This window comes from Arachis hypogaea, chromosome 13, assembly GCF_003086295.3.
Source record: "Arachis hypogaea cultivar Tifrunner chromosome 13, arahy.Tifrunner.gnm2.J5K5, whole genome shotgun sequence".
Lineage (NCBI taxonomy): Eukaryota > Viridiplantae > Streptophyta > Magnoliopsida > Fabales > Fabaceae > Arachis > Arachis hypogaea.
Genome location: NC_092048.1, coordinates 123,134,254 through 123,161,716, shown reverse-complemented (window position 1 = coordinate 123,161,716; position 27,463 = coordinate 123,134,254). Strand labels below are relative to the sequence as shown.

Below are 27,463 nucleotides of genomic sequence, written 5' to 3'. Positions count from 1 at the left end.
TATGTTTGGCAATCTTTATGTCAAAATGGATTATAGTAAAGTAAATGTTGTTTGGATTATACTACTCAAAATCACTTTTAGATGAAAAATTACTAAAAGAGACATCAATTAAAATAATTTTTTATATTATTCTATTATTTTACTTTAGATATTTGAATAAATCTTATTAATTCATTTTATAATAAAATTAATATTTACTTACTAAATTAAAGTAACATATAAAAATTGACAAAATATATTTTAATACATAAAAATACTAATAAATATTAAATTAAAATATAAAACACTAATGAAATACATAAAAAACAATATCTTATATAAAATTATTACATAAGAACACTATTATTTCTACTGCACGTGATTAATAATTTGATCCCTAATCGAATCTCGAACACGGTCCATTTCTGCAGAAGAGCTAATGGTTAGAGTTTGATCTGAGATTTCACCAACATAACTATTATCTTCTCCATCAAGAATGTTTGCATGTTCATATTGATTAAACTCAGTATCTGTTTCAGAAGTCTTCTAATAAAATTATGAATAGTCATTGTTGCACACACTATCTGCACTTGAGTTTCAATTTTGAACTTGGGCATGTGTCGCAAGATAGCAAATCTATTTTTCCACACTCCAAAAGTCCTTTCTATTGTGCATCTTAAGCTTGAGTGATAATAATTAAATACTTCATTATGATTTGTGAATCCAGAAGAACGCCTAAAATATGCAAGATGATAGCGCTCACATTTATATGGACCAATATATCCTTTCGGTGTTGGATAACCGGCATCTACCAAATAATATTTACCTAATGAAGAAAAAAAATAGTTACATGATAACCAAGTAAATATAGTTTATTTGTAAGAAAATGATAAAAATTAACCTGGAGGAGGATGCGGAAAATTCATGGTAGGAGTTGTAATAGCATTATCAAATACACGAGTATCATGCGCAGTGCCTTCCCATCCAGGTAAAGCAAAAATAAAGCACATGTCCCAATCACATACAACCATTATATTTTGTGTTGGATATCCTTTTCTTCTAATAAATTTGGGTTGATCACTTGGACTAACCACACATGGGATATGAGTACCATCAATTGCTCCTATAGCATTTTTAAAAAATGGCCAATATCGTTGGTCATTTTTTATTTTGCTATGAACATTCTGAAACTTAGAATCCGATGGCTTAATATATTTAATAGATAATCTCAAGCAAGCAACCAATACCTCATGAAAATGTCTACTTACTGTCTCTCCAGAATGTTGAAACCTTTCTTGTATCATCCTATTACCCACTCCATGACCAACTGTATTTAAGAACATTGCAACCATTTCCTGAACTCCCATTTGTCTTGTAGATTTTAATCCATGTTCAACTAGTTCATCACAAAATTGAAAAAAAATATGTTTTTCCATCCGAAACATTTCATAACAACGAATGCCATGGCCACATAAAATTTCTTGTACCCATAAATAACCTGTTTGTTCACTAGTTCTGCATGGTTTTTTGCACAGATAATTGACTGCATATTGACCAATTAATGCAGAAATGTTTTCAATTTCATCTATTTCTTCTTCTATAATGGAAAGTAATTTTGATTCTTCATGTTGTTCCTTTTCATACTCTTCAAATAAATACTCCATGTTCATTCCAAATTAATTAACAAAAAGTAAGTCCTACATAAGAATATAAATAATTTCTTATCAATACCAAACTAAGAAATAAATTATATATAATAAGAACAATAATTAAGTACCACAAATATTATATAAAATGATAAATAACTAAATAAGCAACATACAAATATTTCTATTGTCTTATCCTAGCATAACAAAAAATTCATGGACAAATTAAAATGGAGTACAATAATAACTTAACTAGTTTTGCATGAAAATCACAAAAAAAAATATTAATTTTACATGAATGGTAGTGGATTATATGCTGCATGTTTGAGCCAATCCAACAATCTTTGCTCATATCCTTTTAAGGATACAAACATTTCTCTAGCAGGCTTAAACATCATTAGTTGACAACAACGACTATAAAAATCAGGATCACTAGTGATCATTTCCATCTTTTGAATCTCAGCCATTACTTCCCCAATAGATGCACCTGGTACTAGAAATGTGGACACAATAGTTGAGCGTGATTCAGATGCATAGGCAATTCTACTTATTGCATCCGCAATTTGCTTTGAGGCAGGGACTTTAAAATTTTTCTTCTGTTTTGTTGTTTCACAAACCACATCTTTCTTTCTTTTTCCCGTACTCTTTTGACTATTATTTTCTTGAGATGAGCTAAGATTTATATGTTGAAATTCAGAATTAACTCCCACACTAGCACCTATACCTTCTTCACTATCTCCGGAACCTTCTTCTATATCAACATGACCTTCCTCAAAGTATGGTCGATATCCATCACCATATTCTTCTATGCCACTAGGTAACATCCCAGATGAGGGAGCCCAAGCAAATTTGCCATCGGCCATAACATCTTTAAATAATATAGTTAACTCATCTTTAAAAGGAAGTCCTTTATTTCTGAATTTTCCATATAAGGGATTTTCCTGCATGTGTACAACTAATCAACACAAGACTTGTTACCAAAATTAAAGTTAAAATTTTTGCTTTAATAATAAGTTACTACGTACCAATTATTTTCTCTCCCACCATTCATTTGGTGCATCAACGGTATGTTTAGTATAATCCCATCCTAAACCCGTTTCTTTGCCAAAAAGCTTGTACCATGCTGACCATTCCTTCTTAAGATTGTCCCACTTATTTTTTAATTGAATCTTATCATATTGTTTTCCAGTTTTTTCATTAAATTGAGACAAAGCATCCTTCCAACCTTTTTTTGTAAGAGTGGTTCCATTACGTTGCTGTTTAGCAACTTGATCTAAACATGCTTGGATAAATTGTTTAGTAGTCTCCATGTCCCATGCTACTTTTGTCTTTAGAGATTCATTGTTACTCATTGTTCTATTAGAAAAAATATAAATTTTAGATATATATATATATATAAGAATATTTAGTCAAATATGTTAACTTTTTTTTTTAAATTTCAGGTAATAATGTGAGAATGTTAATTTAATATTATTTTTATACCGTACTCTCAATAATTTTATTTTTATAAGACTTTTTTAGGCATCCAACATTCATAATTTTATTAATACTTATGAATATTTTTTTTAATTTATCTTTTTTAATGGGATCAATTAATCTATATTATAAAAAAAGTTACAATAAAATATAATATATGAGAATTATAATTATAAATTTTACATAGTCGAAAAAAAATAAAAAATTTTAACCGAAACAAAAATAAAGTATAATAAAATATAAAATGAGAACTCACGTAAATAAAAAACAATAAAAATTTTATAACACCAACAATATATATCATATAAATAAAAAAATATAATAAAAGATAAAAAAAATTTATATGAACTATATCAAATAAAAAATAAAATAAACTTCGCATAAGATATAAACACAGTGCATAAAAGAGAAAAAAAATAGAATTCATATAAATAAGAAATAATAAAAATACCATAAAAAAAAGTAATAACATATCTGAGGACTGAGGGATTAGAACACTGAAAAAATAATATAAAAAAAAGTCAATGATAAAAAATAAGTAAAAAATAAAAAAGAACAAAGTCAAATAAAAATAAAAAAGACACTTTACATATTAAACATAAAGAACAGTAAATAATAAAAAAAATTCATATGAACTAAAAAATAATAAGAAATAAAAATATAAAAGGGAGTACTATACATTTTATAATATTAAACAAAAAAATATTTTATAATTTATTTTAGTGTCATTAGTACTTTTTAATTTAGTATCATTTATATAAATAAAAAATAATAAAAGTATCATAAAAATTAATAAAAATAAAAATTTATATCAACAATAGTTGTCATATAAATAAAAAAAACAATAAAAATATAACAATAGAAAATTAAAAAAATAACATCAGAATACTAAAAAATAATATGAAAAATATTTATCATATAAATAAAAAATATAATAAAAAATATAATAAAAAATATAAAATCAAAATATGAAAGAAAGAATTAAAAATAATAAAAAAAATTAAAATCTTTATCTTAGCAGTAATGAAAATAAATCTAAAAAAAAAACTATAAGGAAGAACATACAGAGAACTAATGGTGAAATGAGGAAGAACATACAGAGAACTAATGGTAAAATGATGTGGTTATGTGTATCCTTTTTATAGATGAAATGAAGGGTACAGTTGGTAGATATGGAATAAATTCCTTACCTAATTCCTCCAACGGTAATTAATTTTCTTAACGTGAACGCAGAAACTTGAATTTGTAGCTTCACGTGAACGTACGTTCAGAGGTGAAAGCACTTCTGGGTTAGGGGTTCCAAAAAGTTGCCAAACATCATATTGGAACGTTCAAGACGCTCAAACGTGCTTTTCTATTCCTCAACGTGATCCCCAAACACACCCTTAGTAGTTTGTTTAATTTGAAATTAAGGTTCATTTGTTAACACTAATATCGAATTAATAATTTCTAATTTTTTTTATAATATATCCATTTTAGACAGGTAATAAAAATTAACCCGTTACATTACTTGCACTACACAGTATCCAACTATATTTTATGTCACACAGGCTATATTCATCGAACGAATGTTAGAACACAAATCTTTCTACAATTCTAGTGAGATCACTGTACCTCAGATTTCTAAGTTTCGTATCGTGGAACCGTCTGACCTGCCACAACAGAGGAAAGGCTCGTAAGTAATATTATTTTAAAAATTTTTTGTACTATCATGTCTATTAAGTTTGCTATGTACGAATCATGTGTTCGGTTAAACTGATGAAGTAGTATAATTACACATTTAACTAAACAGTAATGACTGCGGTATCTGGGTTGCTCAATGGATGAAAGAGTACGGGTGGACTGATGATTTTGGCATCACGGTAACCAAATTTATTCATTTTCTAAATTTTTTTATTATTATTAGTAAAAAATGTAATATATATATATATATATATATATATATATATATATATATTATTCTAATTGCTCCGTACGTTTTAAAATTATTAGGTCTCTGATAGTGATAGGACGAGGTTAGCAATCGACTTGGTTAGCAAAGAATTCAATACGAAGAAGTTAGAAGTTATGGATAAGGCACATGCATACATGAAAGATATACTACAAAAATAGTCACGACTGCAAAAGGATATATAGTTTTTTTCCATCGCATTTTATATTTGCCGAGACACGTCATGTTTTGTTATGCATTTTTTAGCTTAAGTGATTCTTTTATTGTAGGATATTTTGTTCTCTAATCGAACCTAATTGTTGAGTCATTTGATGTTTATCTCTGTGCTTAATAAAAGAGCTAATATCATTTAATTTTAATTTTTAGCTTTTAAAATAAATCAAAAGATATAACTTTTATGCATTACATAATTTAAAAGATACTTATTATATAGCTATCTAATAGTATTCTGAACTTAAAGTAACTGTTGTTTCTGGGTAGTAATCAAATGACGATCATGCTAATAAGAAGATTCACATTCGATTATGAAAATCAATCTCATCCCGAAGATATGATATCATTTTTTATAAAAATGTAAAACCAAGCAATAAAGTATAGTTTAATTAATGTGTATATTGAAATAAATGTTAATTGTATATGGTAGCAGCCACACGTGGAATTGCAATGGCTGGATTTTGTCTCAATGTATTATATTACACTGCGACTTAAATATATAAATTTTTAGTTAAAAAACTTACTTTTATGTGCTGCTTTTTATTAACTTAGTTCGAAATAATAAATTTTGATATTGTTTTATAGGATTACTGACATCAAATTTTTATAATTGGGCCAAAAATTATAAATGCTTTGTGTCTTAATTTTTCCAGCAAAGCTTCAACAACTCATAAAAGTTAACAGCATAGATGGTTGTAGATTATAGTGATAGACGAGGGTAAAAGTTGCGATGATAATACGTGGTGATAATTCATAATGATCGGGTGAAGAGAAGGTAGCAGGAGAAGAAAAAAAAAACAAGAAAGAAGGCCAATGTAATTTAATAGTCAATAATAGGTATATGTACAGATATTAGTATATAGTAAGAGAAATAATATTGTTTAATATGGTGAAGGGATATTACAAAAATGTAAATTAATGTTTTAAAAAAATAATAAAAACAAAGATAATTTAAAAAATTAAATATAAAATTTAAAAAATATTTTTCACCAATTGATATTATGTATGAATATAAAGAGTATTTTGAATATAAATTTTTATCTCTACTTCAAATTAGATACTATTAAAAATAGATAAGTAAAGTTAATAACGTTTATAAATAGTTAATTGTTTATAATTTTTATAAATCTTTAATTGAATTTTGTTATAGATAATAACAACATAATAAATTTGTTTAATATCTTATTTAATTTAAATTTATAAATTTTATACGATATAAATTAAAAAACTTTAATACATTTTTTTTAATGTTTCTATTTTTAATGTTTAAATTATTATATCCAATTTATATGATTAAAATTAAAATTAGAAAAGTTAATCTTTTAAAAAGCTACTGAATATATTAAATAATATTTAAGCAGGTCAGTACACTAAACTTGAGTAGTGTTCCATCTAATTTAGAATCATTGTGCATTACAAAAAATATTTTATTTTACCGCTATTATTTAACATGATTTTTTATAAATTCCTGCAATATTGATAAGAGAAGTCCTTTTTTCTTTTTCATTGTTCGGAATTCAATTTACATGATTTTCTATTTTTAGTATGCAGGAGTTTTATAAACCCCCTTTAAAAAAAATTTAATATTGGATAAATAGCCGCTTCTTTCAACTTTTTCCAAAATTTGGCGCAAAATGAAAACTTAAACCCGCCCAAACCAAAACATTCTTCTCAATCCTTCCCTAAATCCATCGTCTATGCTTCTCACCAGAATCTCTGTTTTGCTGAGCTTGTGTTTCCTAAACCCATCATCTATCCTTCTCTAAACCCATCTTCTCGTTAGAAACTCTGTTCGTTGGCTGCTGCTGTTACTAGTTGCGTTGCTGACGCTCTTACTCGCTATTCGCCTGTTGCCACCAATGTTTTGAAAACCGGACCGCACTGGTTTGTCGAACCGGTTCAACTGAGAACCGGCCATGTAAACGGTCTGGTTTAGTATGTAAAACCGTTCATTTAAAACCGCTCGAGAACCACTAAACCGGCCGGTAACCGGTCGGTCAGACTGGACCGGATGCCGGCCGGTTTACAAAAACGACGTCGTTTCCTTTGCTGAATGGGAAAAGATTGCACGCGTTATCCACTATCCCCCACTTCTCCAAGTCTCCAACTCCTTCCTGCAGCAAATGCCCTAGCCTCCACCAAAGAAAGCAAACCCTAGCAGCCTCCACCAATCGTTGTCGCCGTCTGTCGGAGTGGGAGATTGCTGCCGTCGTCCGTCGCAATCAAGAACTACCGTCTTCGTGCTCTCGGGCCTCTCGCCGGATCCTCCGCGTCGTGTGCTCGCATCTCGCCTCTCTCCTCTGTGCTCGGCTGCTCGCGCCTCCCTCCGCCAGTGAGTGCTCGAGCTGTGCGCGTTGGTTGCTGCTCGTCGTCCGTGGTTGTCTCTGCTTGATTCTGCCTCCCAGTGTCACTCGAGTCTCGTCTCAGTCACTGGCATCTCGTGGTTCGCCTGTCTCGTCGCCGGCGGCAGAAGCAACTCGTGGGTTTGTCCCTTGCGTCGTCGCCTTCCGCCGGGTGGTCGCTGACTCGCCGTCGACCGTTGGTGAGTCCCTGCACCATCTCTTCCTTGTTCTCTCTTCTCCAGATTTCCCTTCTCCCTGTATATTTGCATGTTGCTGAAAAAATTGCTAATCAATAAATTTGCCTTGTTGCTGATCTAAATGTTGCTGTAAACTTGAATAATAGATTTGTTAATTTTGTTAATTTTGTTGCTGTAACTTGAATTTGTTGCTGAATTTGTGGCTTCCCAGTCACAGAATCATAACAGAATGCTCAGTCAGTGCTTGGTTGAATTGGCTTTGCTCACTGATTGTATTTGATGATAGATTTTAAATTGATAACTTTTAAATTTTAAATTTGCACTGCCCATGTAACTGATTCACTGTTCCTTCAGTGCTTTTTGTTGTTGTTAATCATTGTGATGAGCTGTGTTAAAATTGGGTTGAAAAATGTTAATCTTTCTTCATTTTTCATTGTTCTTATTAAAAAAATTGCAATTGGTGATCTTTTGATTTATTATATGCTTCATGTTTTTAATTTCACTCTGCTTTTAGGCTTTGAAATCAGTTTATGATAACTGTGATCCAATTATTTAGTTGGATAACTGATGTAATTATTGAGTTTAAGAGATTGAGTTTTTCTGTTCTCATTATTAGTGAGACATGGATAGTTTAGAATTTTCTATTTCTTTCCCTTACTTCTGAAGTTCGTTATTTCAAAAGGTTCAGTGTTGGCTCCAACTTTCAAATGGGAATTAGGAGCTGGTGAAGATAACAACATCTTCTGGAACTGAGTCTGTTGTTTCACTGCCTGATGGGAAAGTAAGATATGATCTAAAATTACAATAGTACACAGTGATGTTTTTTCCATTTGGCTGGACTCAGTGAGACAACTGGGAAATATTCTTGTTTGGTCTGATTAACTAACTTCAATATTTAACCTTGTAAATCATATCTTGTACAATTCAGACAACCTTGTTAATCATATCTTGTACAATTCAGACAAAAGCAGGGCCTATTTTGGTTGCCATAAATTCCTTCAGGAAAGTTCCTCTGCATGGTAATGATTATATTAATGATTATATTAAAGCCTACAAGCATAAAAGAATTAAAAGAGCCTGTTTTGTTTTACTTTTTGACTCAATTACGTTATGGTAATATTGGCTATCTTTAACTTGTGCACTGCAATTATTTTGCATATTTTGCATATTTTGATGATTAATTACATTTAGTTGGTGATAGTTTGTATAGGGTTTTAAATTTGAAAGATATTTTATTATGTTTATTTATAATTTACTTATTATTTTATCATGGAACGGTTTTTCCGGTTGAACCACGGTTGGACTGGTTGGACTAGTAAACTAGTGAACCAGTAACTAGAGCGGTTTGATGACCGATCCGGTTTTCAGAACCTTGGTTGCCACACTTCCGGCCTTCTTCCTTTGTCTTTATCTATCCTTGACCACTAAGCCACGACCCACCGCACCCCTCGTTAACTGCCACTGCTTCCTGTGCGTCAACCCTCCTTGCACAGCCACTGCCAGCGTCATCCTGGCAACCTCTATTGCGCCACCGCATTGATCCCCTCTGCTCATTGCAACTGCTAGCTGCTCCAATTCTGAGTTCAACTAGCATCCCCCTCTCCCTATAACTCATCTTGTCAATTCGCACCAGGGTTCATTTTCTTTTTTCTGATCTTGTAGTTGATGAAGTTTCTATGTTTCTATGTTAATTCTGATTTTGTTGTTCGGATTTAGTTTGCATTTAATTGAATCTGAATTTTTAGATTTAGCTTAGTTTGAATTAGGATTTTCAAATTAGAATTAACTTTAGTTAGTGAACTTTGAACATGTTTTAGTTCTTGAGTTTGGTATTGTTGATGATTTGGATGATAATTCTTGATTGATTTTGGACTGCTGTACTCAAAATTGAAGAATTTGTACATGTGATTTGTATACTCCCTAATTCACAATATGTGCCCTGATCTGATTAAAAACACAATATGTGCCCTGATATGATTATGTGCGAGTGTAACTGCTTTTCCAGAGCCTGTGAGGCTAAATTTGCACAAGCTTCTAGGATGCTGGCATAGGTAGCTGCATCTGCAGTCTTTTCAGCTCTTTGCATCTCAATGAATAGCTTTATACCTTCTTCAGGGTGTCCCTTCTGAACATTACCCGACATCAGGGCTGTCCAAGGAACTGAACTTTGAAGAGCCAAATTTGAAAAAATCCTATTTGCTTCCCCGATTCTGTCACATTTAGCATACATATCAACCAAAGAATTAAATTGGGCAAACTTTATTTGAATATTCCCTAATTCTCTCTTAGTTACTCATATTGGTTTTTTTTACTTTTTCTTATTAGCTTGTGTTCTTTTTTTTTAAAATATTAATGCCTTTAATATTGTATAAGTTAAGGACTTAATGAGTTACTTTGGCCTCAGAGCTTGTGGATTGATTTTTTCAGGATTTGTCTTATCCTTTCCGTTAATAGGCATGCTTTGTAAAGTGTTAGTGAACTTTGAATATGTTTTTTTAGTTCTTGAGTTTGGTGTTATTGATGATTTGTAAATAATTCTTGATTGATTTTGGTTTGATGTGCTTAAAATTAAGGAATTCGTGCATTTGATTTGCTTGGATTGTGATAATTATTGTTTAATAAATTCATGCACGCCAAGTGTTCAGTGATATGACTCTTAACACTTTAGATTCTAAAATTGCATGTTTGCTTGTGTATTACTTTTGTTTTGGATTCTAAATTGATATGCCTCTATAACACTTTCACAGTGGCTGTGTTCTCCAACTGCTCTTTATGTTAGTGGTTTTGGTTGTCTCTTCCTTCAATTATTGTTGCTATTCACTTCTCCATTTGTATCACTTGTATTGTTTGCTTCCACTTGATGTTCATTACTTCGTTGTTCGCTGTTCGCTGTTGCTGTTCACGGCTTTTCCTTTATCAATCAAGGAAAATAATCGTTGTTTTCTTTGGTATATGCTATCTTAATTAGATTGTTATAGTTCTTTAACCATATTTTGATGTGTATTTTTACCATTCAACTAATAAAATATTGTGGTTTGGAATATTGAACTAGAGCAGTGTTATGTTCTTCATGAATCATATTTCTAGTAATGATATTCCTAGGCATAAAAATTAATCCTTGAACCACACACACCCAGATCTGTGTGTATCTTTGTTCATATGCGATTCCAGTAATGACGAGCTGAAGAAAGAATCAAATATGGAAGGTGATCTTCAGAAGTCTTTGTCTTTGCGCCCCAATCGTAGAGGAGACCGAAATAATCAAACCGCATCTGATAAAGGTAATGGAGGAATGCCATCAAGTATGTTTGGTTCTTAATTTGTTAAAAAAGCTTGCCTTTTTCTTTTTTCTTTACTAAATGGCATGCTGGGAAAGTAAACAACTAGTTTGGCTTTGGCTGATGTACAAAATTTGTAACCTTTTTTTGGGGTTGGCAATGCAGATTCAGAAGCGGGTTTCCTTTCTTCAGGGTGGGCCTCCCAAGATGGTTACCCGGTTAAGATTGTTTGGCGGAAGGGGTTTATTCAATTGGTTCTTGTTGCGGGGATCCTGTGGATGCTATTAATTCTTGTTGCATTGTTGTTCCATATATGGTCTTGTCAATCTACTGTCTCCTTTTTATCAGGTTAGCACATTCCGATACTACTTGTGTGCCTTCTCAAGTTCATCCATTATCATTAGCTGTCCTTGATTATGATCACATGAGCATTTCATCATACTTTTATCCTTCACTTGATCTATTGGGAATTAGGCAGAAAGGAATAGATAACATCAATGTTAGATTTTAGTTTTTGTGGCTGTATTCTGTTGCCCAGTATTAGAAAGCGAACTCCCTAAACCCTAAATCCATAGATATTTGTCTTTGAGCAATATAATTTGGAGATTCTGTCTCTCTAGTTTATACCTAAAAATAGTACCCCCCCCCCCCCCCGGGGGGGCCGTTTTTCTTTTTCCCTTCACTGTAGATTCAGGAAGTAACTCAGATTTTTATTAAAGCTTGAACTAGTAGATTTGGTACTGAAACATGAATTTAATGATTTATTGGTGTATAAGAAATTATTCCTCCTCTATTTCCTGTTATTCTAGTTACTTTGCCCTTAACTCTTTGATGATTCAGAGGTTTCACTGAAGGGAAATAGGACTGCGCAATAATTAATATGCATTTTGTTTCTGAAGCATAACTGTGCAAATGCATATGTCTACGTTGTTATTGGTGTATTTATATGCACATTTGCTATGAGTATGATTGCAAAATGATGGGGACATTCTGATTATTTAATTTTATGCTTCACCAAATTTGTCTTCAAATTTCTTCACCAAGATAGTCCATGAAGTGTCATAATATTTGAAATTATGTGGTTTCTACTTGACCTGCAGTTATGTGTAACAAAGAAAGCAAGGTTTACTACATGTTAGACACTATGGGACTTGTATCAAAACCTCACAGTAAGATTTTTGCAGTTTGGCCTCCAACCATTCATCTTAGACTATACCAAATAATAACAGATGGTTGATTTACTTCTTCTATTCATTAGGGTGCCCTATTCCTGTTGCCAACAACCCTGATAAAATTATTATCCCAAATGGAAGAACTTCTGACAAAATTGTTAAAAAGTTATCATATGTTATGGAAGATGAAATTTCACATAATGGTTCTCAATCATCTCCTCTTTTTGGAGGCCATATAAGTTGGAAGCAGAGGGAGGAAAGTTTCAAACTAAAATCAAATATGAAGGTAAATTTATTGTGATGTTTGATATAGTTAATTCTGATTGCAACTGCTTCACAGTTTTATAAGTTTATGTGTTATCTGCCATTGCTGAATCTTGTTTTCCTGTGGGCTCCATGATCAGGTGCACTGTGGATTTATCCAAGGCGGTGGTGCTGACATGGATCCTGTAGACATCAAATATGTCAAGAAATGTAAATTTGTTGTTGCATCTGGCATTTTTGACGGCTATGATCTACCTCATCAACCATCAAATATAAGTGATCGCTCCAAGAAGCTCTTTTGCTTTCTTATGGCGGTGGATGAAGTATCTCTGAAATTCATTAGGGAAAATGCTACTGTCAAAGTAGACAACGATGGTGGAAAATGGGTAGGAATTTGGCGTCTTATTCTTCTTAAGCATCCACCTTATGATGAACCAAGAAGGAATGGGAAGGTTCCCAAGATTTTAACTCACAGAATGTTCCCTGAAGCACAATATAGCATATGGATAGATGGTAAAATGGAGCTGATAGTTGATCCATTGCTAATGCTTGAGAGGTACTTATCCGTCATTATAATTTTGCCTGGTCTTAAAGATGATACGAATATTTAAAAGATAGTGATGTGTGTAACCCTGAAAACGGTGTTTGCCGTGCAGATATCTATGGCGTGGGAAGCATTCATTTGCCATTGCTCAACATAAGCATCACCGCAGTATATACGAAGAGGCAGATGCAAACAAAAGGCGAAAGCGATATGCACGACCCCTCATTGATCTCCACATGAAAATCTACTATTATGAGGGAATGAAGGAATGGAATCCAAAGAAAAGGACTGCTAGTGGTAAGAGGAAACTGAGCCCTTTTTTAGAGTTTGATTTCAACAACGATTTTTGTACTTTCACTCTCACTTCTGATATTCCAAATCAATCCTCCTCAGGTTTTAGCTCTTGAATCACAATAGTAAATCCTCTATTTTTTTAAAGCATGGCGAATGTTTCAAAATTCTGCTCATCAATTCTGGTATTGTGTTATTTTTGACAGTAAGTTTAATATTTCAGATGTGCCAGAGGGAGCAATCATACTCCGAGAACACACTGCGATGAACGACTTGTTTAGCTGCTTGTGGTTCAATGAGGTTCATCTCTTCACACCAAGAGATCAACTTAGTTTTGGATATGTTGCTTACAGATTAGGGGAGTCATTCAACTTCTTCATGTTTCCAAACTGTGAATATAATTCACTGTTTGTGTTGCACCCTCACACAAGAGAGCACTCTTCTCCCATTGAATGGGTTAAACGGTTGGATGAACTCAAGAATAGCAACTTAAGAGAAACTAGAGGAGGATTAGGTTTATTCACCCCTTATCCAGGGAATCTTAAATCTGTTGTTCTGCCAAATGTAACAAGAACATCTAAAGCAGGCTGAATTTTTGTTTGATAACATTGATCCGTCTCCTATGTAATTTTTCCCTCGAGATTTATTGTTAATTTACTTAATGAATGTGAGGAAAAGATATATTTTTGTTAACATTATCCATCTCTTATGAACGCTAAAATCAATTTTATTTTCTCGTTTTTTCCTCGGTTGTGCATAAACGACAGCTGAGTAATTGAGATTGAAAATAGACAACTAACAAAATACGATTGAAAATTTACCCTATACCGAAATTACTCACATGATTTGTTACCATTCCTTTAACTTGAGTACTCTAATCGAGTCAGAAAAAAAAGAGGGAACAACGATCAACAAAGATTTTTTGGATTTAGAAAATTGCCAAAATAGCAAAATCATCAAGGCCAGTTATATTTTTCTATGGGAGATGGTATTTATTAGGGACGCAATTCTCTTAGAAAAACCAAACAAGAAAAAATGCAAAAGATTTCCTTGAAGGAATTAAATTAAATGATAATCACCAAATAAATTGTTCCAGAGACCGCATTATTTAAAGCCTTATTGCCTATCCTTGGTCACGCCGTAGATGATGTCCGCCATTCTTTTTAAAATCTCGATCCAATTCGCACTAAAATTATTGGATCGGATTCACTATTCGTAATTTTTATACTTGGATCCGATTCGATCCGCACATTTGATGATATCAAATTAATTTCCATAAGAAATTGTAGTATCTCCTTATGTTGGAGGCGTATTGCGACCTGGACAGTTCGTTACCCTTGAGGTCAGACACTTTGTAGTATTCTTTTTCTAAGACTCTAGTAATCTTGTAGGATCCTTTCCAATTTGCTGTTAACTTTCTTTCGCCTGACTTTTGTAGCTCGATATTATTTCTTATCAGAATGAGGTCTTTTGTGGCGAATTTTGTCGTACCTCGTAACCATCATTTGTCTCAAAACCTCTTTTCTTATCCGAGTTTGCTCTTGAATTTTTGAAGGAGGTCGAGCTCTTCTTTTTGAACTTGAATGTTACCAACTTCGTTGTAGAATTTCTCAAAGCCTCTTCTCTTATCTGAGTTTGCTCTCAGATTTCTGGAAGGAGGTCGAGTTCTTCTTTTGTGCTCCGACTTCATTGTAGAATGTTGCCATTGATTTTTCTTTATTTATGTCGATGTGAATCATCGCTTCTGTGCCATATGCATGTCGAAAGGAGATTCTTCAATGGTAGTTTGAGTCATTCCATATGCTTATAGCATTTGTGTGAGCTCTGAAGAGTCAGTTAGTAGAAGCCAACTCACAACACTTTTTTGCCGGTGACATGCTCCGAGATGAATTCCACATATTTCATTATGGTTTCATCTAAAATCTCTTGTATTCGAAGTCGGGATGCATTTTGATAGAGGTGTTGAGATCCCTTTTTTATAGAGAATATTATAAACTTAGGTGTAGTGCTGAGCTTCTTTCATTAATCTCTTTGCCTCCCTTTACTCTTGAGGAAGGATGTCGAACTTGATATATTCAACGTTTGGAGTCATTCATCCCTAGATTGTGAGGATGTCCGTCTTGTGATAACATGGACACTTCGATCCAAAGTGCTTATAGAATTTTGGTGATATTTCTCTGTCTTGGCATTCCCATCTTCTTTTGCCGTCCAACGTCTTTGTAGCAATGTATTTGTCTAATCAGCCTTCTCTAGCCAATTTTTCAATCACATTTTTCAAATTATAGTATTCATTAGCAAAGTGTTCATAGACTTAATGATACCCATAGTAATCTATCCAACTTCCTTTATTATTGTTTTGGTTTGGTAAAGGAAGAGGTATCTTTTTGTGGCATATTTTTTCGTATATACTTACTAGAGAAATACAAAATGGAGTGTAGGAGTGTTACCTTTGGGGTCGGTCAGAATTCTTGTCTTCCTTTTGGTTTTTCTTGTTACCTCGGGACTTGTGTCTCTTCTGATAATGACTTGGATGCCTCCTTTATGAAAGTGACTATATCATAAGGAAGACTTACATTTATGTTGTCTCCAATTTTTACTGTATTTGTTTGGTTGTGCGATTGTAATTTCTGTGCCAGTAAATCCGTCAAACGAAGTCTTTTTACAAGAATTTTTGGTAGATTCTGCCATTAAGTCTTTAATCAGATCAGTTATTTTTTCTGCTGGAGTGGTAGAGATCTTGTTTACTCCTTTTCTTTTCATATATTTTCTCTTGCCAATTGAGTCTTCTTTTAGTTGAACATTCTTTTTGTTAATTGGCTTTCGAGTTCATTTTGGTTTGCTTTCTACAATGACTTTGAGATGGTGCTTTCTTCTCATTTATTTTTCTGGAGGGCATCCGCCTTTAATGAAGTGCAAACAACATCAAATTCTACATTGCCATTTTTTTTCATTCTCGAAAATTGATGTGCCTTGAGTATCTCTTAACTGTGTTGCATTCAAATTGGTTGATGCTGTATTCTTTGGCATGAACATAAGTTAGAAAGAAAGGTTTCATTGTTTTTACCAACAACATTTTTCATTCTTCCTTTAGTTACTGACTAATATGAAATATTTTATTTATTTATTTTTTCTTCATAAAACCTATGTATTTAAAATATGCAACTGCTCCATTACCATGAGTGGGTATCTGCAGTTGACTTTTCTACCTGGTCACTAGATTAAAACTGTATAGCAGAAGCAGGAATCTTCAAAAGGGAGTGTGATCGTGTAAGTATAGATCCAGTATCGTGATTCTTCCCGAGGTTGTAACGTTAGCCCAGCAATGATGGATTCCGAGTTCGAGAAGAAACCAAGTCCTACGTCGTGACTCGATCGCTCGTTCTAGAGCGTCATCAAAGACGGTTTCACAAACATTGCTTTTGGAGCCGCGAGTCGTTCTTTGTATACTCGCGAAGCTTTGAGGGTGCTTCGTGAGCTTGGAGAGATCGTTAATGGCGACGCGGAGGGAGAGGCGGAAGAGGAGCTTGGGATCAATAGTGTCTGCGACAACAGAGATGGCAGGGAACATACGAGTTATGGCACTTTGTCGTTCCCTCTTCTTTTCTTTGACATGGTGAATTTACGGTTTTCAATCCACCATGGTCGGTGGGGATGGTGTGGTAGCGGCTGTGGGTGCATCATTCTCGTCTCTGCCGTTTGGTCTATTTAATCTAATTAACTGTAGATTTGATATCGTCTGCCTTTGGAAGAACTTTTTATGGAATATTCGGTATCCATAAAAACTGTATTTCAGCCTCTCTTTCCATGGTTTTTTGTTGCCTATAGTAACCTTGATGGGTTCAGGGCCAGGTTGGTCGTCATCGGAGAAATCGGGCCGAGAATGATTGGGAATAGAATTTTAGTAGAGGATAATTGTGCCATTGATTTTAACACATTTGCATCTTGTTCATTTCGAGTGGTTGTCTGGCCATTTCTTTACTTCATTGTTTGATCGTCGTGGTCTCTATTTTTTTATTCGGAGTTGGACGATGTTCGTTCATATTGATGTTGATTATTTGCCATTTTCAAGGGTTGAGCTCCAAGTCCCCGACAACGGCGCCAATGTTCTGAGAGTTACCTAAAACTGGGTTGCTTTTGGACTTGGACGTAAGGTCCAAACGCCTTAGGGTAATTTGTCTGACGTCTTTCCGCTGCAGAGGTGCCGCCGTCCGACGTCTTTGCAAAGGTGGGGGTGGGTACCTGCAAGGGACTTTAATACTTAAGTTAGAAATGATTTTAGACAGGTTTTTATAAGATTGGGTTCGAAGAACACCTAGGGGTGTCAGTGTGTTTATAAGTGTAGATGTAGAGTCAATAACCACCTTTAGAGTAGTTCCGCCTTTGATGGTGGGTTTGTTACTCCCTTTTGTTAGGGAGGTTGTTGAGATCTCCTTTTTAGACGAAGAGGAAAGATTGTAGGAGTTAGTTGAGATTCATCTTATTTGAATAAGTCGGGTCAAGTTGATGTCGCATAGGCCAACCTTTGTGAGGTCAGATAGGTTTCAGAGTGTTATCTAGACTCTCGCTCTGTAGACTAGGGTTTTAATCATTTTGGACCTGGCTAAGTTGTGAGTCAGGTTATGAACATAAATCATATATCTATATAATTTTTATATGAGAAATGAAAGAATATAAATTCAGTCAAGATCTAAATAAATAGTTAATTTAAATTTTAAAATAAAACCAATTCATTTGTTCCTTTTTCATTTATTTATTTTCTAAACAAAAAAATATTATTAAAATTGAAACCAATAAATGGTCAGCATTAAATCAATGCCTACTATGTTTGTGATTAAATTTTTTAGCATTGAATACTAAGTTATTAATTAATAACAACTCAAACGAAGAAAAAAAATTTCATGGTGAAAAATGAAAATCCTAACTCTAATAAGAATATATTTGTTTTCAATTTTAGTGTTTTATGAAAATATATTTTATAAAAGAGCAAAATGAAAAAAAATAAAATTTTAATACATTAGTGTTTTTTTTCTAAACAAAAAAAATATTAAAAATAAAGTAGGTGCTTGAAATTTTTTATTTTAGATTAATTATCCTTAAAAAAAAAAATAAAGTATTAATTTAGTCCTCTACTATAGTAAAAGATAGACACATTATGTTTCTCTATCAATTTATCGTATGAAATCTAATGGTGATGTTTATATATTCCTACTAATTAGTATTAAGTCAAAATTCTCAAAAATCTACTACTTAATTCAATATTGTAAAAATTTAAAATAAATATCTTTACTAAAATTTTAAAAACTATATAAATTCTAAAAAATTATAAATAAAAAAGTAAATATAAAACTAAAATTAAATTAAATAAATATAAAATAATTCAATTGTATATGTATATAATATATATAATAACTAGTACATAAAATAATAAAGGAATGAAATAACCTAATGGCATGTATTATTAGACTGTAACAAGAGAACATGTGTTCAAACCTCTTGAGGATCCACGAGGTAAAGGAATTCTCGAGCTACCAAGAGACGCTGGAGCACCAAAAACCTACGGAACACTGAGATCACCGTAGGACCGGTCAGTTTATAAATTTACATTAAACCGGCCCATTTTTCCAATTTATAATGAATCGTCTAATAATTGACCAAGGTTCAGAAAATCGGACCGGTCATCAAACCGTTCTAGTTACTGGTTCATTGGTTTACTGGTTTAACCGGTCCAACCGGTGGTTCAACCGGAAAAACCGTTTTAGAATAGAAATAATAAAAATTATAAATACACATCTTAAAATATAATTATAGTCTAATATAAATCTTAAAAACTGAGTGGGTACTGCTGAAAAATTATAGTCAATTCCCCAAACAAACATTGTATGTACTGTTGAAAAATACAGTAAACAGATTTCAAAGTTTGTAAGTTTGAAACTAGTTTAGAGTTTAACAGGTACATAACTCAGGAGATTATCATGCCAAAGGAAAATATGCACAGCTAAGGTAACGCCAAACAAAACAACCACAGTGGCACATTCCAAGCTCAGTTTGGTGTTGCAGCAAAAATTACATTAAGGTGCATAATCAAATCAAAAAATTAAATCAAAAATTAAATCAAAAATTCCATTCAGGCATTTCATCAGGCAGGTTTTGTGCAGAATATAGAAACAGCAGTCACAGTTCAATCACAGCAGCATTCACAGTTCAGACATTGCAGCATTCAATCCAGAAAAATCCAAAATACTCAGCCAATCAACAATAACATTCAAACCAGAAAACAGAAGTCAGCTAACCTAAAGCCTCCTAGTGACTCGAACAAAAATCCAGAACAGAATTGAAAGCAAGTAAAATAAGGCAGTAAAAAGGGAACAGGGCAGGGAGCATGAGGGTAGAACCTGCGTTGCAGAAGAAGAATGGGGGAAGGAAGGTGAAGGCGAGGCAGAGAGGGGTGCAGCGGCACAGAGGTCCGCCGCTGAGGATGAAAGATTGAAAGTTGAAACAGAGAAGATGAAATAGAGGATTCACTCACCTGGGTGCTGACGAAGCTAAGACCAGCGACGACGAAGGGAGAGGCCAGCGAAGACGAAACGGCGGTGCTGAGGAGCAGGCAACAGCAATGGCAGCCTGAGGACCACGGGGACGCTGGGAGCCTGGGAATGCTTCAGAAGGGGCTAGGCTGAGATGAATGAACGGGCGAACTGGGGAAGAGACCACGCGACGGTGGTGGCAGTCACGACCAGCAAACCCCGGCGACGGCGGTGGCGACTGGGCTGGGGTTTTCGAATGCTTCAGAAGGGGCTAGGGTTCACCGTTCACGCCTAGAATCTGGAGTGAGACTGAGATGAATGAACGGAAGAAGAGACCACGCGACAGTGGTGGCGGTCACGACCTGCAAACCCCGGCGACGGCGGTGGCGACTGGGCTGGGGTTTTCGAATGCTTCAGAGAGCTAGGGTAGGGTGTAAGAGTAAGAGAGAGTGAGAGCGTGAGACTGCAATTTGGGAATGGGGAAGAAGGGGGTTCCGAGTGGTAACGGGTCGGGCGAGTCGGGCGGGTTGGGTTTCAGTTTTTCAATTATTTAAAAAACCATTAAAAACGGCGCCGTTTAAGTTTTTTAGAAGAACCGGCCGGTCACCGGTTCGGTCCAACCGGCCGGTTTTTAACCGGTTCACCGGTTTTTTCACGGTTTTCTCCCCGCCGGTTAATACAGGAGGACCGGACCGCATGCATTGCCGGTTCACGGTTAAACCAGTCGAACCGACCGGTCCGGTCCGGTTTTCAGAACCTTGTAATTGACAGTTTAATTATGCTTTCGGTCCAAACTTTCAACTGAACTAATTAGATTATTAATTTACTAGTTTTTCGGTCAAACCGATCAATTCGATGTATTCTTACAACTATACATTAAATTACCCCAATAAATCTATGACAAGTCCAACTAAAGAACCCAGCTAACAACAATAACATATTTATATATTAAGTCTGCAAAATATATATATCACACATCCACTCCAAAAACAAAATCCAAAAATATAATTACTAAAAGACCAAAAAAATTTGTCTAAAAGTCAGAATTACCACGTTATTTTTACACATTATCAATCATAAATACACCTGTCTACTATATACACTCACACGTACACAGTCCGTACGAGGCACTTCATTAACCCCAATTAGATCAGCGTAGGCTAAAACGCACCAGAATTTGAGAAATACACGAACTTGTTATGACATGGGATTTGGGGGTGAGTTTTAGCTTGTGTCTGTCTAGATCAGACTCTTAGAATGCTCCTTACTTTTTGTCATGGTGTTGGCTCCAGAATTAGACACATGTATTGTACATTGACAGGCTGTATGAATGAGGTGTTATTTCTGACCTCCAGACAAGTAGAACCAGTTTTATAATAATTACAATTCTGTCTGAACACTTTGGGTGAAAATATAAAAATTATATGTATGGGTAAAAATTTATAAATATTTGTTTTCTTGTGAATTGGCCTTTTTTTTTGTTTTGATAATTCTGATTTTGGCATTTTAGTAGTTGGAGTGGTAGATTTTTTTTTTGGTTTATTACTGGTAAGAGGTACTTATTTTATTTGTCAATTTAGACTTTGAAATAAAATTTGATATTGGAATTGATCCATAACTGAGTCTGAAATAAATGGCAATTTATTCTTGACAAAAAAAAAGGCACTATGAAATTTGTTTTAATTTTATTTAGTTATTAATAAGAGTTAATTAAAAAATGATTAAAACAGAAGAAAATTTATGTTTAAATTAGGTCAAATTAATGTTATTTATTCCAACATTACAAGAGAGATTATGTAGTTGTGCAAATTATATTGAAGGTGTCACAAATTTAAAATAGTTATTTAATCAAAGTAACAATTTATTTATAAATACTATTTTATCGCTGCAGGACAGTCCGTTGCCAATATAAAGAACCTCCAGCCCAAGAAATAGCCCCAATACTAAGAACCTTGCATTAGCTCCATTGAAAATTTGAAACAGAGTTTTTGAAATATGGAGGACAATGTTATTTTATTTTATATAACTATCTTAAATATAATAATTTGTTTTCAATTCATTTCTAATTAGATCAATTTTTAAAATATATTTTTTTTTCAAATACAATTTATCTTAAACTATAGTAAAAAATATTTTTGAGAAAAATATTAAATGACCAACATTTTTAGTTAAAGAAAAAGAGAATTGACTAGGATTAGTAAATGTAAGACAAATAAAAAAAATTGTTGAGTACCCTATTCTAATAAAAAAAGTTTGTTGTTAAGTATGAATCTCATATCTTCTTAATTATAAACATAAAATTCCATATTAATTCAATTTAAAATAAATTAGTCAATTACATTTTTAATTTAAAAAATTGCACAAATAACTTATATGATAGATATATATTTACAATTCAAACAATTAAATTTTAAAATGTCATTATTTAAAGAATTTAATTTTGATGCACTATAAGTATAAGTGTAAAATCATTTTACACATGCATCTAATTACATAACGCTATTTTAACAAAAATAACTATCTTTCAAGAACTGTTAATGTCATCGCCTTTCTCACAGAACTCAGCTAAATGTCCCCCAACCCATTCGAAATAATCTTCGTTGCTCACTTCATTCTCCTCAAACACCCCTTCTTCCTGGAATGATGCATATATCGAATCGTCACAGTACATGTCTAGATCTTCCTCTAATAATGCCTACAAACTTAACATAAAAACCATGAAATAAGTGTACTTCTGCTTATCTTTGAACAACACTGCTTTAATTCAATGCACAATGTATAACTCCATACAGAAATTCAAACAGAACGAAATGCTGACCATCAGCTACGGATCATGGAAACTACCGCGGATGTCAAAGTATTTTATGCAACTTGGCCGCAATCAAACTCTTAGATCGGATACCATTACTTTTTCAATTTGGGGATTTGAGTTTTAGAGAAGAGAAACCACTTTCAGACAATAAGATGATACATTTCTTGTTTTTTGTCTTTCAATTTTTCTCTAATAAAAATGTAAAACTTCTCAGGTTTTCTTTTTTTGGTCTTCAACTTTTTACGTTTTTTTTTTTTAACTTGAACTTTTCATGTTTAAATGTTTTTGTCCTCCACTAGAGACAATAAATAATACTTGCGGGTAACTATAACAAAAAAAAGGGCCGAAGATATTATGACATTGGACGGGCCGGCCCAATATTTGTTGCACCCACAAACAATATTCAAATAAACAGGATTTACTTTTGCAAATAACAAAATTTATGTGGGAGCAACCAAATTTCATAATAAACCAAGAAACCTCTTACTCTTCCTGACAAAAAGTAAGAGGCGTCCTGAGAGCCTGATCTGTATAGGCACAAAACTCACTGTCTTATATATCATCGTTCTTTCGCTCTCTACTCTTGAAAAACGTGCACTCACTTCACTCATACAAGTTGTACCAAAATATCACTCATAGTTTGATAGAAATGGGAGATTTCTTGCATCAAACAACTAACTACTATATAACAATTTCTTACCAAGCTTTATTTTGGAATGCACATCACCATTATTTTTTATTTCGAATTTTTGTCTGTAATATTTGACTCAAAACTTTAAGTTATTCTTAATATTTTAAATATTTTATTTAAATATTTAACGCTATAAAATTGTTATAATATTATCGTATTGTTAATTTTATTAACAATTCTATACTAAAGAAGTGGAGGTTATAATTTGCTAAACTCTAAAATGGTCTCTGAAATTGGCGTCGTGCACTAAAATCGTCTCTAAGATTCCAATTGCACTAATTAGGTCTTGAGATTGACAAAAATATACCACGTTAGTCCCTGACCCATTTTTTATTAACGACGTGATAACGTGGGCTGTTAGTAACACATGTCACTCCATGATTTAGCCACGTGTAATGGTATGATGATGTGTTGACCAGTGACATGTGGCATGCTGTTGTAGATGGTTATGCCACGTGTCACAGTGCTCTTTGACCACATGTCTGTTTGTGCCACATGTCGTAACCGTATTCGTCCACGTGTCATCCATTATGTCATCATTGTAGATACACCAAATCAGTCCGTCACTTTGCGTTAAGTGACTCATTTTTAGTCCCTAAAATTGAATGTCGTGCACCAAACTAGTCCATTTACTAGTTTTTTCTCCTTTTTTTCTATAAATTCAAAATTCTCAATATCTTTGAATCCATTAATTTCATTTCTAATTTTTTACATGTTATTTAAATATAAGTGCTTTTATAAAATATTTTTTCTCTTGCGGGTACCCCTAACCGCCATCTTGGAATTGACGTGAAGATATTTCAAGCACCACACTACCATCTCTGACTTCTTTCGTCTAGATTGAAGAGGTCGAAAATGGTAATAAGGGTGCTTGAAGTGCCTTTAGTGTAGCCCATTTACACACAACAGAAATGTGTATTTCATAAGAACCGAAAAAAAGATGTGTATTTTAATTCTTGATTTCTTGTTAAAAATATTTTTTTATGGAAAAATGTGTCTAATCAATCATATAATTCTTTTTTTATAATAACATACTTATATATTACAAAATTTACTAATGTTAAATTATTATAGAAAAAAATTTATATAATTAAAACAAAAATCTTAAAAATTTTTATAAAAGCACTTGTATTTAAACGATATGTGAAAAAATAGAATTGAAATTAATGCATTTAAGATATTGAAAATTTTAAATTTTTAAAAAAATGAGAAAAAACTGGTGAATGGACTAGTTTGGTGCACGACATTTAATTTCAGGGACTAAAATGAGTCACTTAATATAAAGTGAGGGACTAATTTGGTGCATCTATAATGATGACATAATGGATGACACGTGGACGAATACTGTTGCAACACGTGGCCCAAACAGACACATGGCCAAATAGCATTGTGACACGTGACACAACCATCCACATAAGCATGCCACGTGTCACTGGTCAACACATCATCATGCCATTACATATGGCCAAATCATGGAGTGACACATGTCACAACAGCCCACATCATCAAGCCATGTCATTACATTGTTAATGAAAAATGGGTCAGAGACTAACGTGGTGTATTTTTGTCAATCTCAGGAACGTAATTGGTGCAATTAGAATCTTAGGGACATTTTAGTGCACGACGTCAATTTTAGGGACCATTTTGGGGTTTAATTCATTATAATTTATTGTAAAATTGACGTTATATTACCATTAGTAAAATATAAATAAAAATAACAATTCACTCTTTTAGGGTTTGGAGACAAAAATGACATTTTATTCTTTTATTTTTATGATATCATCTGACTTAATAGGTTAAAAATTAATTCATCGTAAATTTAGATTTATTCCTAGTTAATAAATTACTATTTGTATAAGATATAATTTAAATTATGCATACTTACTTAAAAAAAATTCAACTATTCATTCGAACAATTCAAATTACGCACTATCATTATTATCGTATTTGATGCATGCAATTAAAATAAATGCCATAAAAATAAATTCAACTATGTGATTACTATTATCACATAGTTATTACTAATAATAAATGTCATACAAATAAATTTAATATAAAATTTGGGTGCATAATCTATCTCTCTGGGTAAAATAAAATTCTAATCAATAAAGGCGAGTGAACTCTATGAAAATAATTTAACTTTTAAACAATTCCAACTATTCGTCCGAGGCCTCATACTGAGTCTTCGAACCTGTGTCATTGAAAGGGTAGAAGATTTTGGGATGAGAACAAACTACACATTCTCAGTAGGGAATGAAAATGCTATAGAAGTAACGAATAAAATGCAAATAATTAACATACTCAAGGAAGCTATAGTTTTATTAAACCTTTACCTATTGAGAAAAGATTTTTGTTTTAAGTAATAATTTGAGTTCGATTTATTAAGAAAAAGAGTTTTTATTAAATGTTATGAATTTTGATTATTTAGAAACTAATCGATTTAAGATTATAATAGATGAGTGAATAGGTGGTAATGTAGAGGTGTAATTGATTATTTGGTGATGCGGAGGTATGTGTAATTAAGCGGTGATGCGGAAGTACATTTAATAATGTAGGTGATGTGGAGGTGTGGGTATGTAATTGGTGATGTGGAGGTATAAAAAAAATAAAGGAAATGAGAACTAATGAAGAAAATAGATACTTAAGAGGAAAAGAATGAGAAAGAATGAATAAGATAGATACTTAAAAAGTGTATGTTAAATAGGTCTTGTGCCAAAGTGCTAATGCGGAAGTGCCCGCCTGACTGATAGTCTAAGATTGCTAATACGAGAATGTCTGCCTAACTGATAGCAAATTATAAACTGCTAATGCGAAAGTGCCCACTTAACAAATAGCCTGAGATTGCTAATGCGATAATGTTCGCCTAACTGATAGCACTGTTTCTAACTGTGATGCACATTAAAATGTTATTATGATGAGGCCTAACTGACACGGGTAACCATGATGCCAAGGTGTCTAACTGACACAGTAAAGGAACCATATTCGGGGTTCACTCTGAGTAACGTCTGGTTGTGGGTAGACAACCGATGCATGAGCTCATGGCTTGCATAGAAAAGGCATGCATCATATTGTTTGCGCATTTGTATTTGGTTGTGGTTGTTTATCTTGTTTATTTGTGATTGTGCTGTTGTCTTGGTGACTTGCTTGTAAGCTTGATTGGACATTTTACTTGTGTTGTGGAATTAATAATGTGGTGGGAGTTGATGTTTGTGGTTTGAGTTTAGTTATATTATTTGTGATGCTGGCTTATTTAGATATTGCGATAATTGAGGACTGTTGTTAAGAGATGAGGAATTGTTAATGTGACGGAGATTTTGTTTAAGTAATGTGATTTAAAGAAAGGGTTTTACACAACTTTATGTAAGACTTAAGAAGGATTTCAAGGGTTTAATAAAAAAAAAACTGTTTTGGGTCATGAGTTAACTATTTGTATATTATTCTGTGTATTTTTACAGCATTCGCTATCCCTATTAAGAACCTGCGAGGATGACGCTCTCACCCACTACAGATCTTCTATTTCAGCGACAGGCCTGGGAATCTTTGGCGCGGAGCCGCGACTGAGCATCAGAGCTTTATGTAAATATATATCCGTATTTTCTGTAGTTGGTTTAGTCTTAGATTTTTTCCTTACCATTTATTGTCTTTGATTTTTAGAGGGGTAGGACTTGTATTTGAGAATCTTGGAATAAGTCTATGTATATTACTATGTGAGTATATGTGTATTTGTGATTAAGAGTTTTAAAGTAAAGACCTTTTATTTTCTTAATTAGAGTTTCGGTTCGTATTCGCGAAGGCTCAATATTAAATAAACGTAGTATATAAATAAAGGAATACAGGTATAAGTAGCGCTCGAACTTTTAATGCGATCATGAGGTGCTAAAAGTTAGGGTGTTACAAACTGCCTCCCTAATTTCCTCCCATCGTTTGGTGAAATTTTGTTACAAATGTACTTTGTATTGATTATTGAGAATAATCTATTATATATTACTAATTGTATAATTAAAATGTGTCATATGTTATTTTTTTACTATATTTGAAATCAAATTTTTTTTTAAATTAAAAAGTTCTTCTCTCCTCTTTCTT

General features: G+C 33.0%; 1 protein-coding gene across 2 annotated transcripts; it reads left to right on the top strand.

Moving 5' to 3' along the window:
• Nucleotides 1-7,311: 7,311 nt before the first annotated feature.
• Nucleotides 7,312-14,048, top strand: LOC112733084 (probable hexosyltransferase MUCI70). 2 transcript variants are annotated; one of them, XM_025781952.3, is made up of 9 exons: nucleotides 7,312-7,807; nucleotides 8,487-8,585; nucleotides 10,942-11,085; nucleotides 11,248-11,430; nucleotides 12,183-12,251; nucleotides 12,341-12,540; nucleotides 12,659-13,074; nucleotides 13,175-13,359; nucleotides 13,577-14,048. In XM_025781952.3, exons 3-9 carry the CDS (start codon nucleotides 11,004-11,006, stop codon nucleotides 13,942-13,944), a joined length of 1,503 nt encoding a protein of 500 aa, XP_025637737.1. In that variant the 5' UTR covers nucleotides 7,312-7,807; nucleotides 8,487-8,585; nucleotides 10,942-11,003; the 3' UTR covers nucleotides 13,945-14,048. The 2 variants fall into 2 exon arrangements, with proteins under 2 accessions (XP_025637737.1, XP_025637738.1); XM_025781953.3 differs by lacking the exon at nucleotides 8,487-8,585 and having other exon boundaries at nucleotides 7,334-7,807.
• The last annotated feature ends 13,415 nt before the right edge of the window (nucleotides 14,049-27,463 follow it).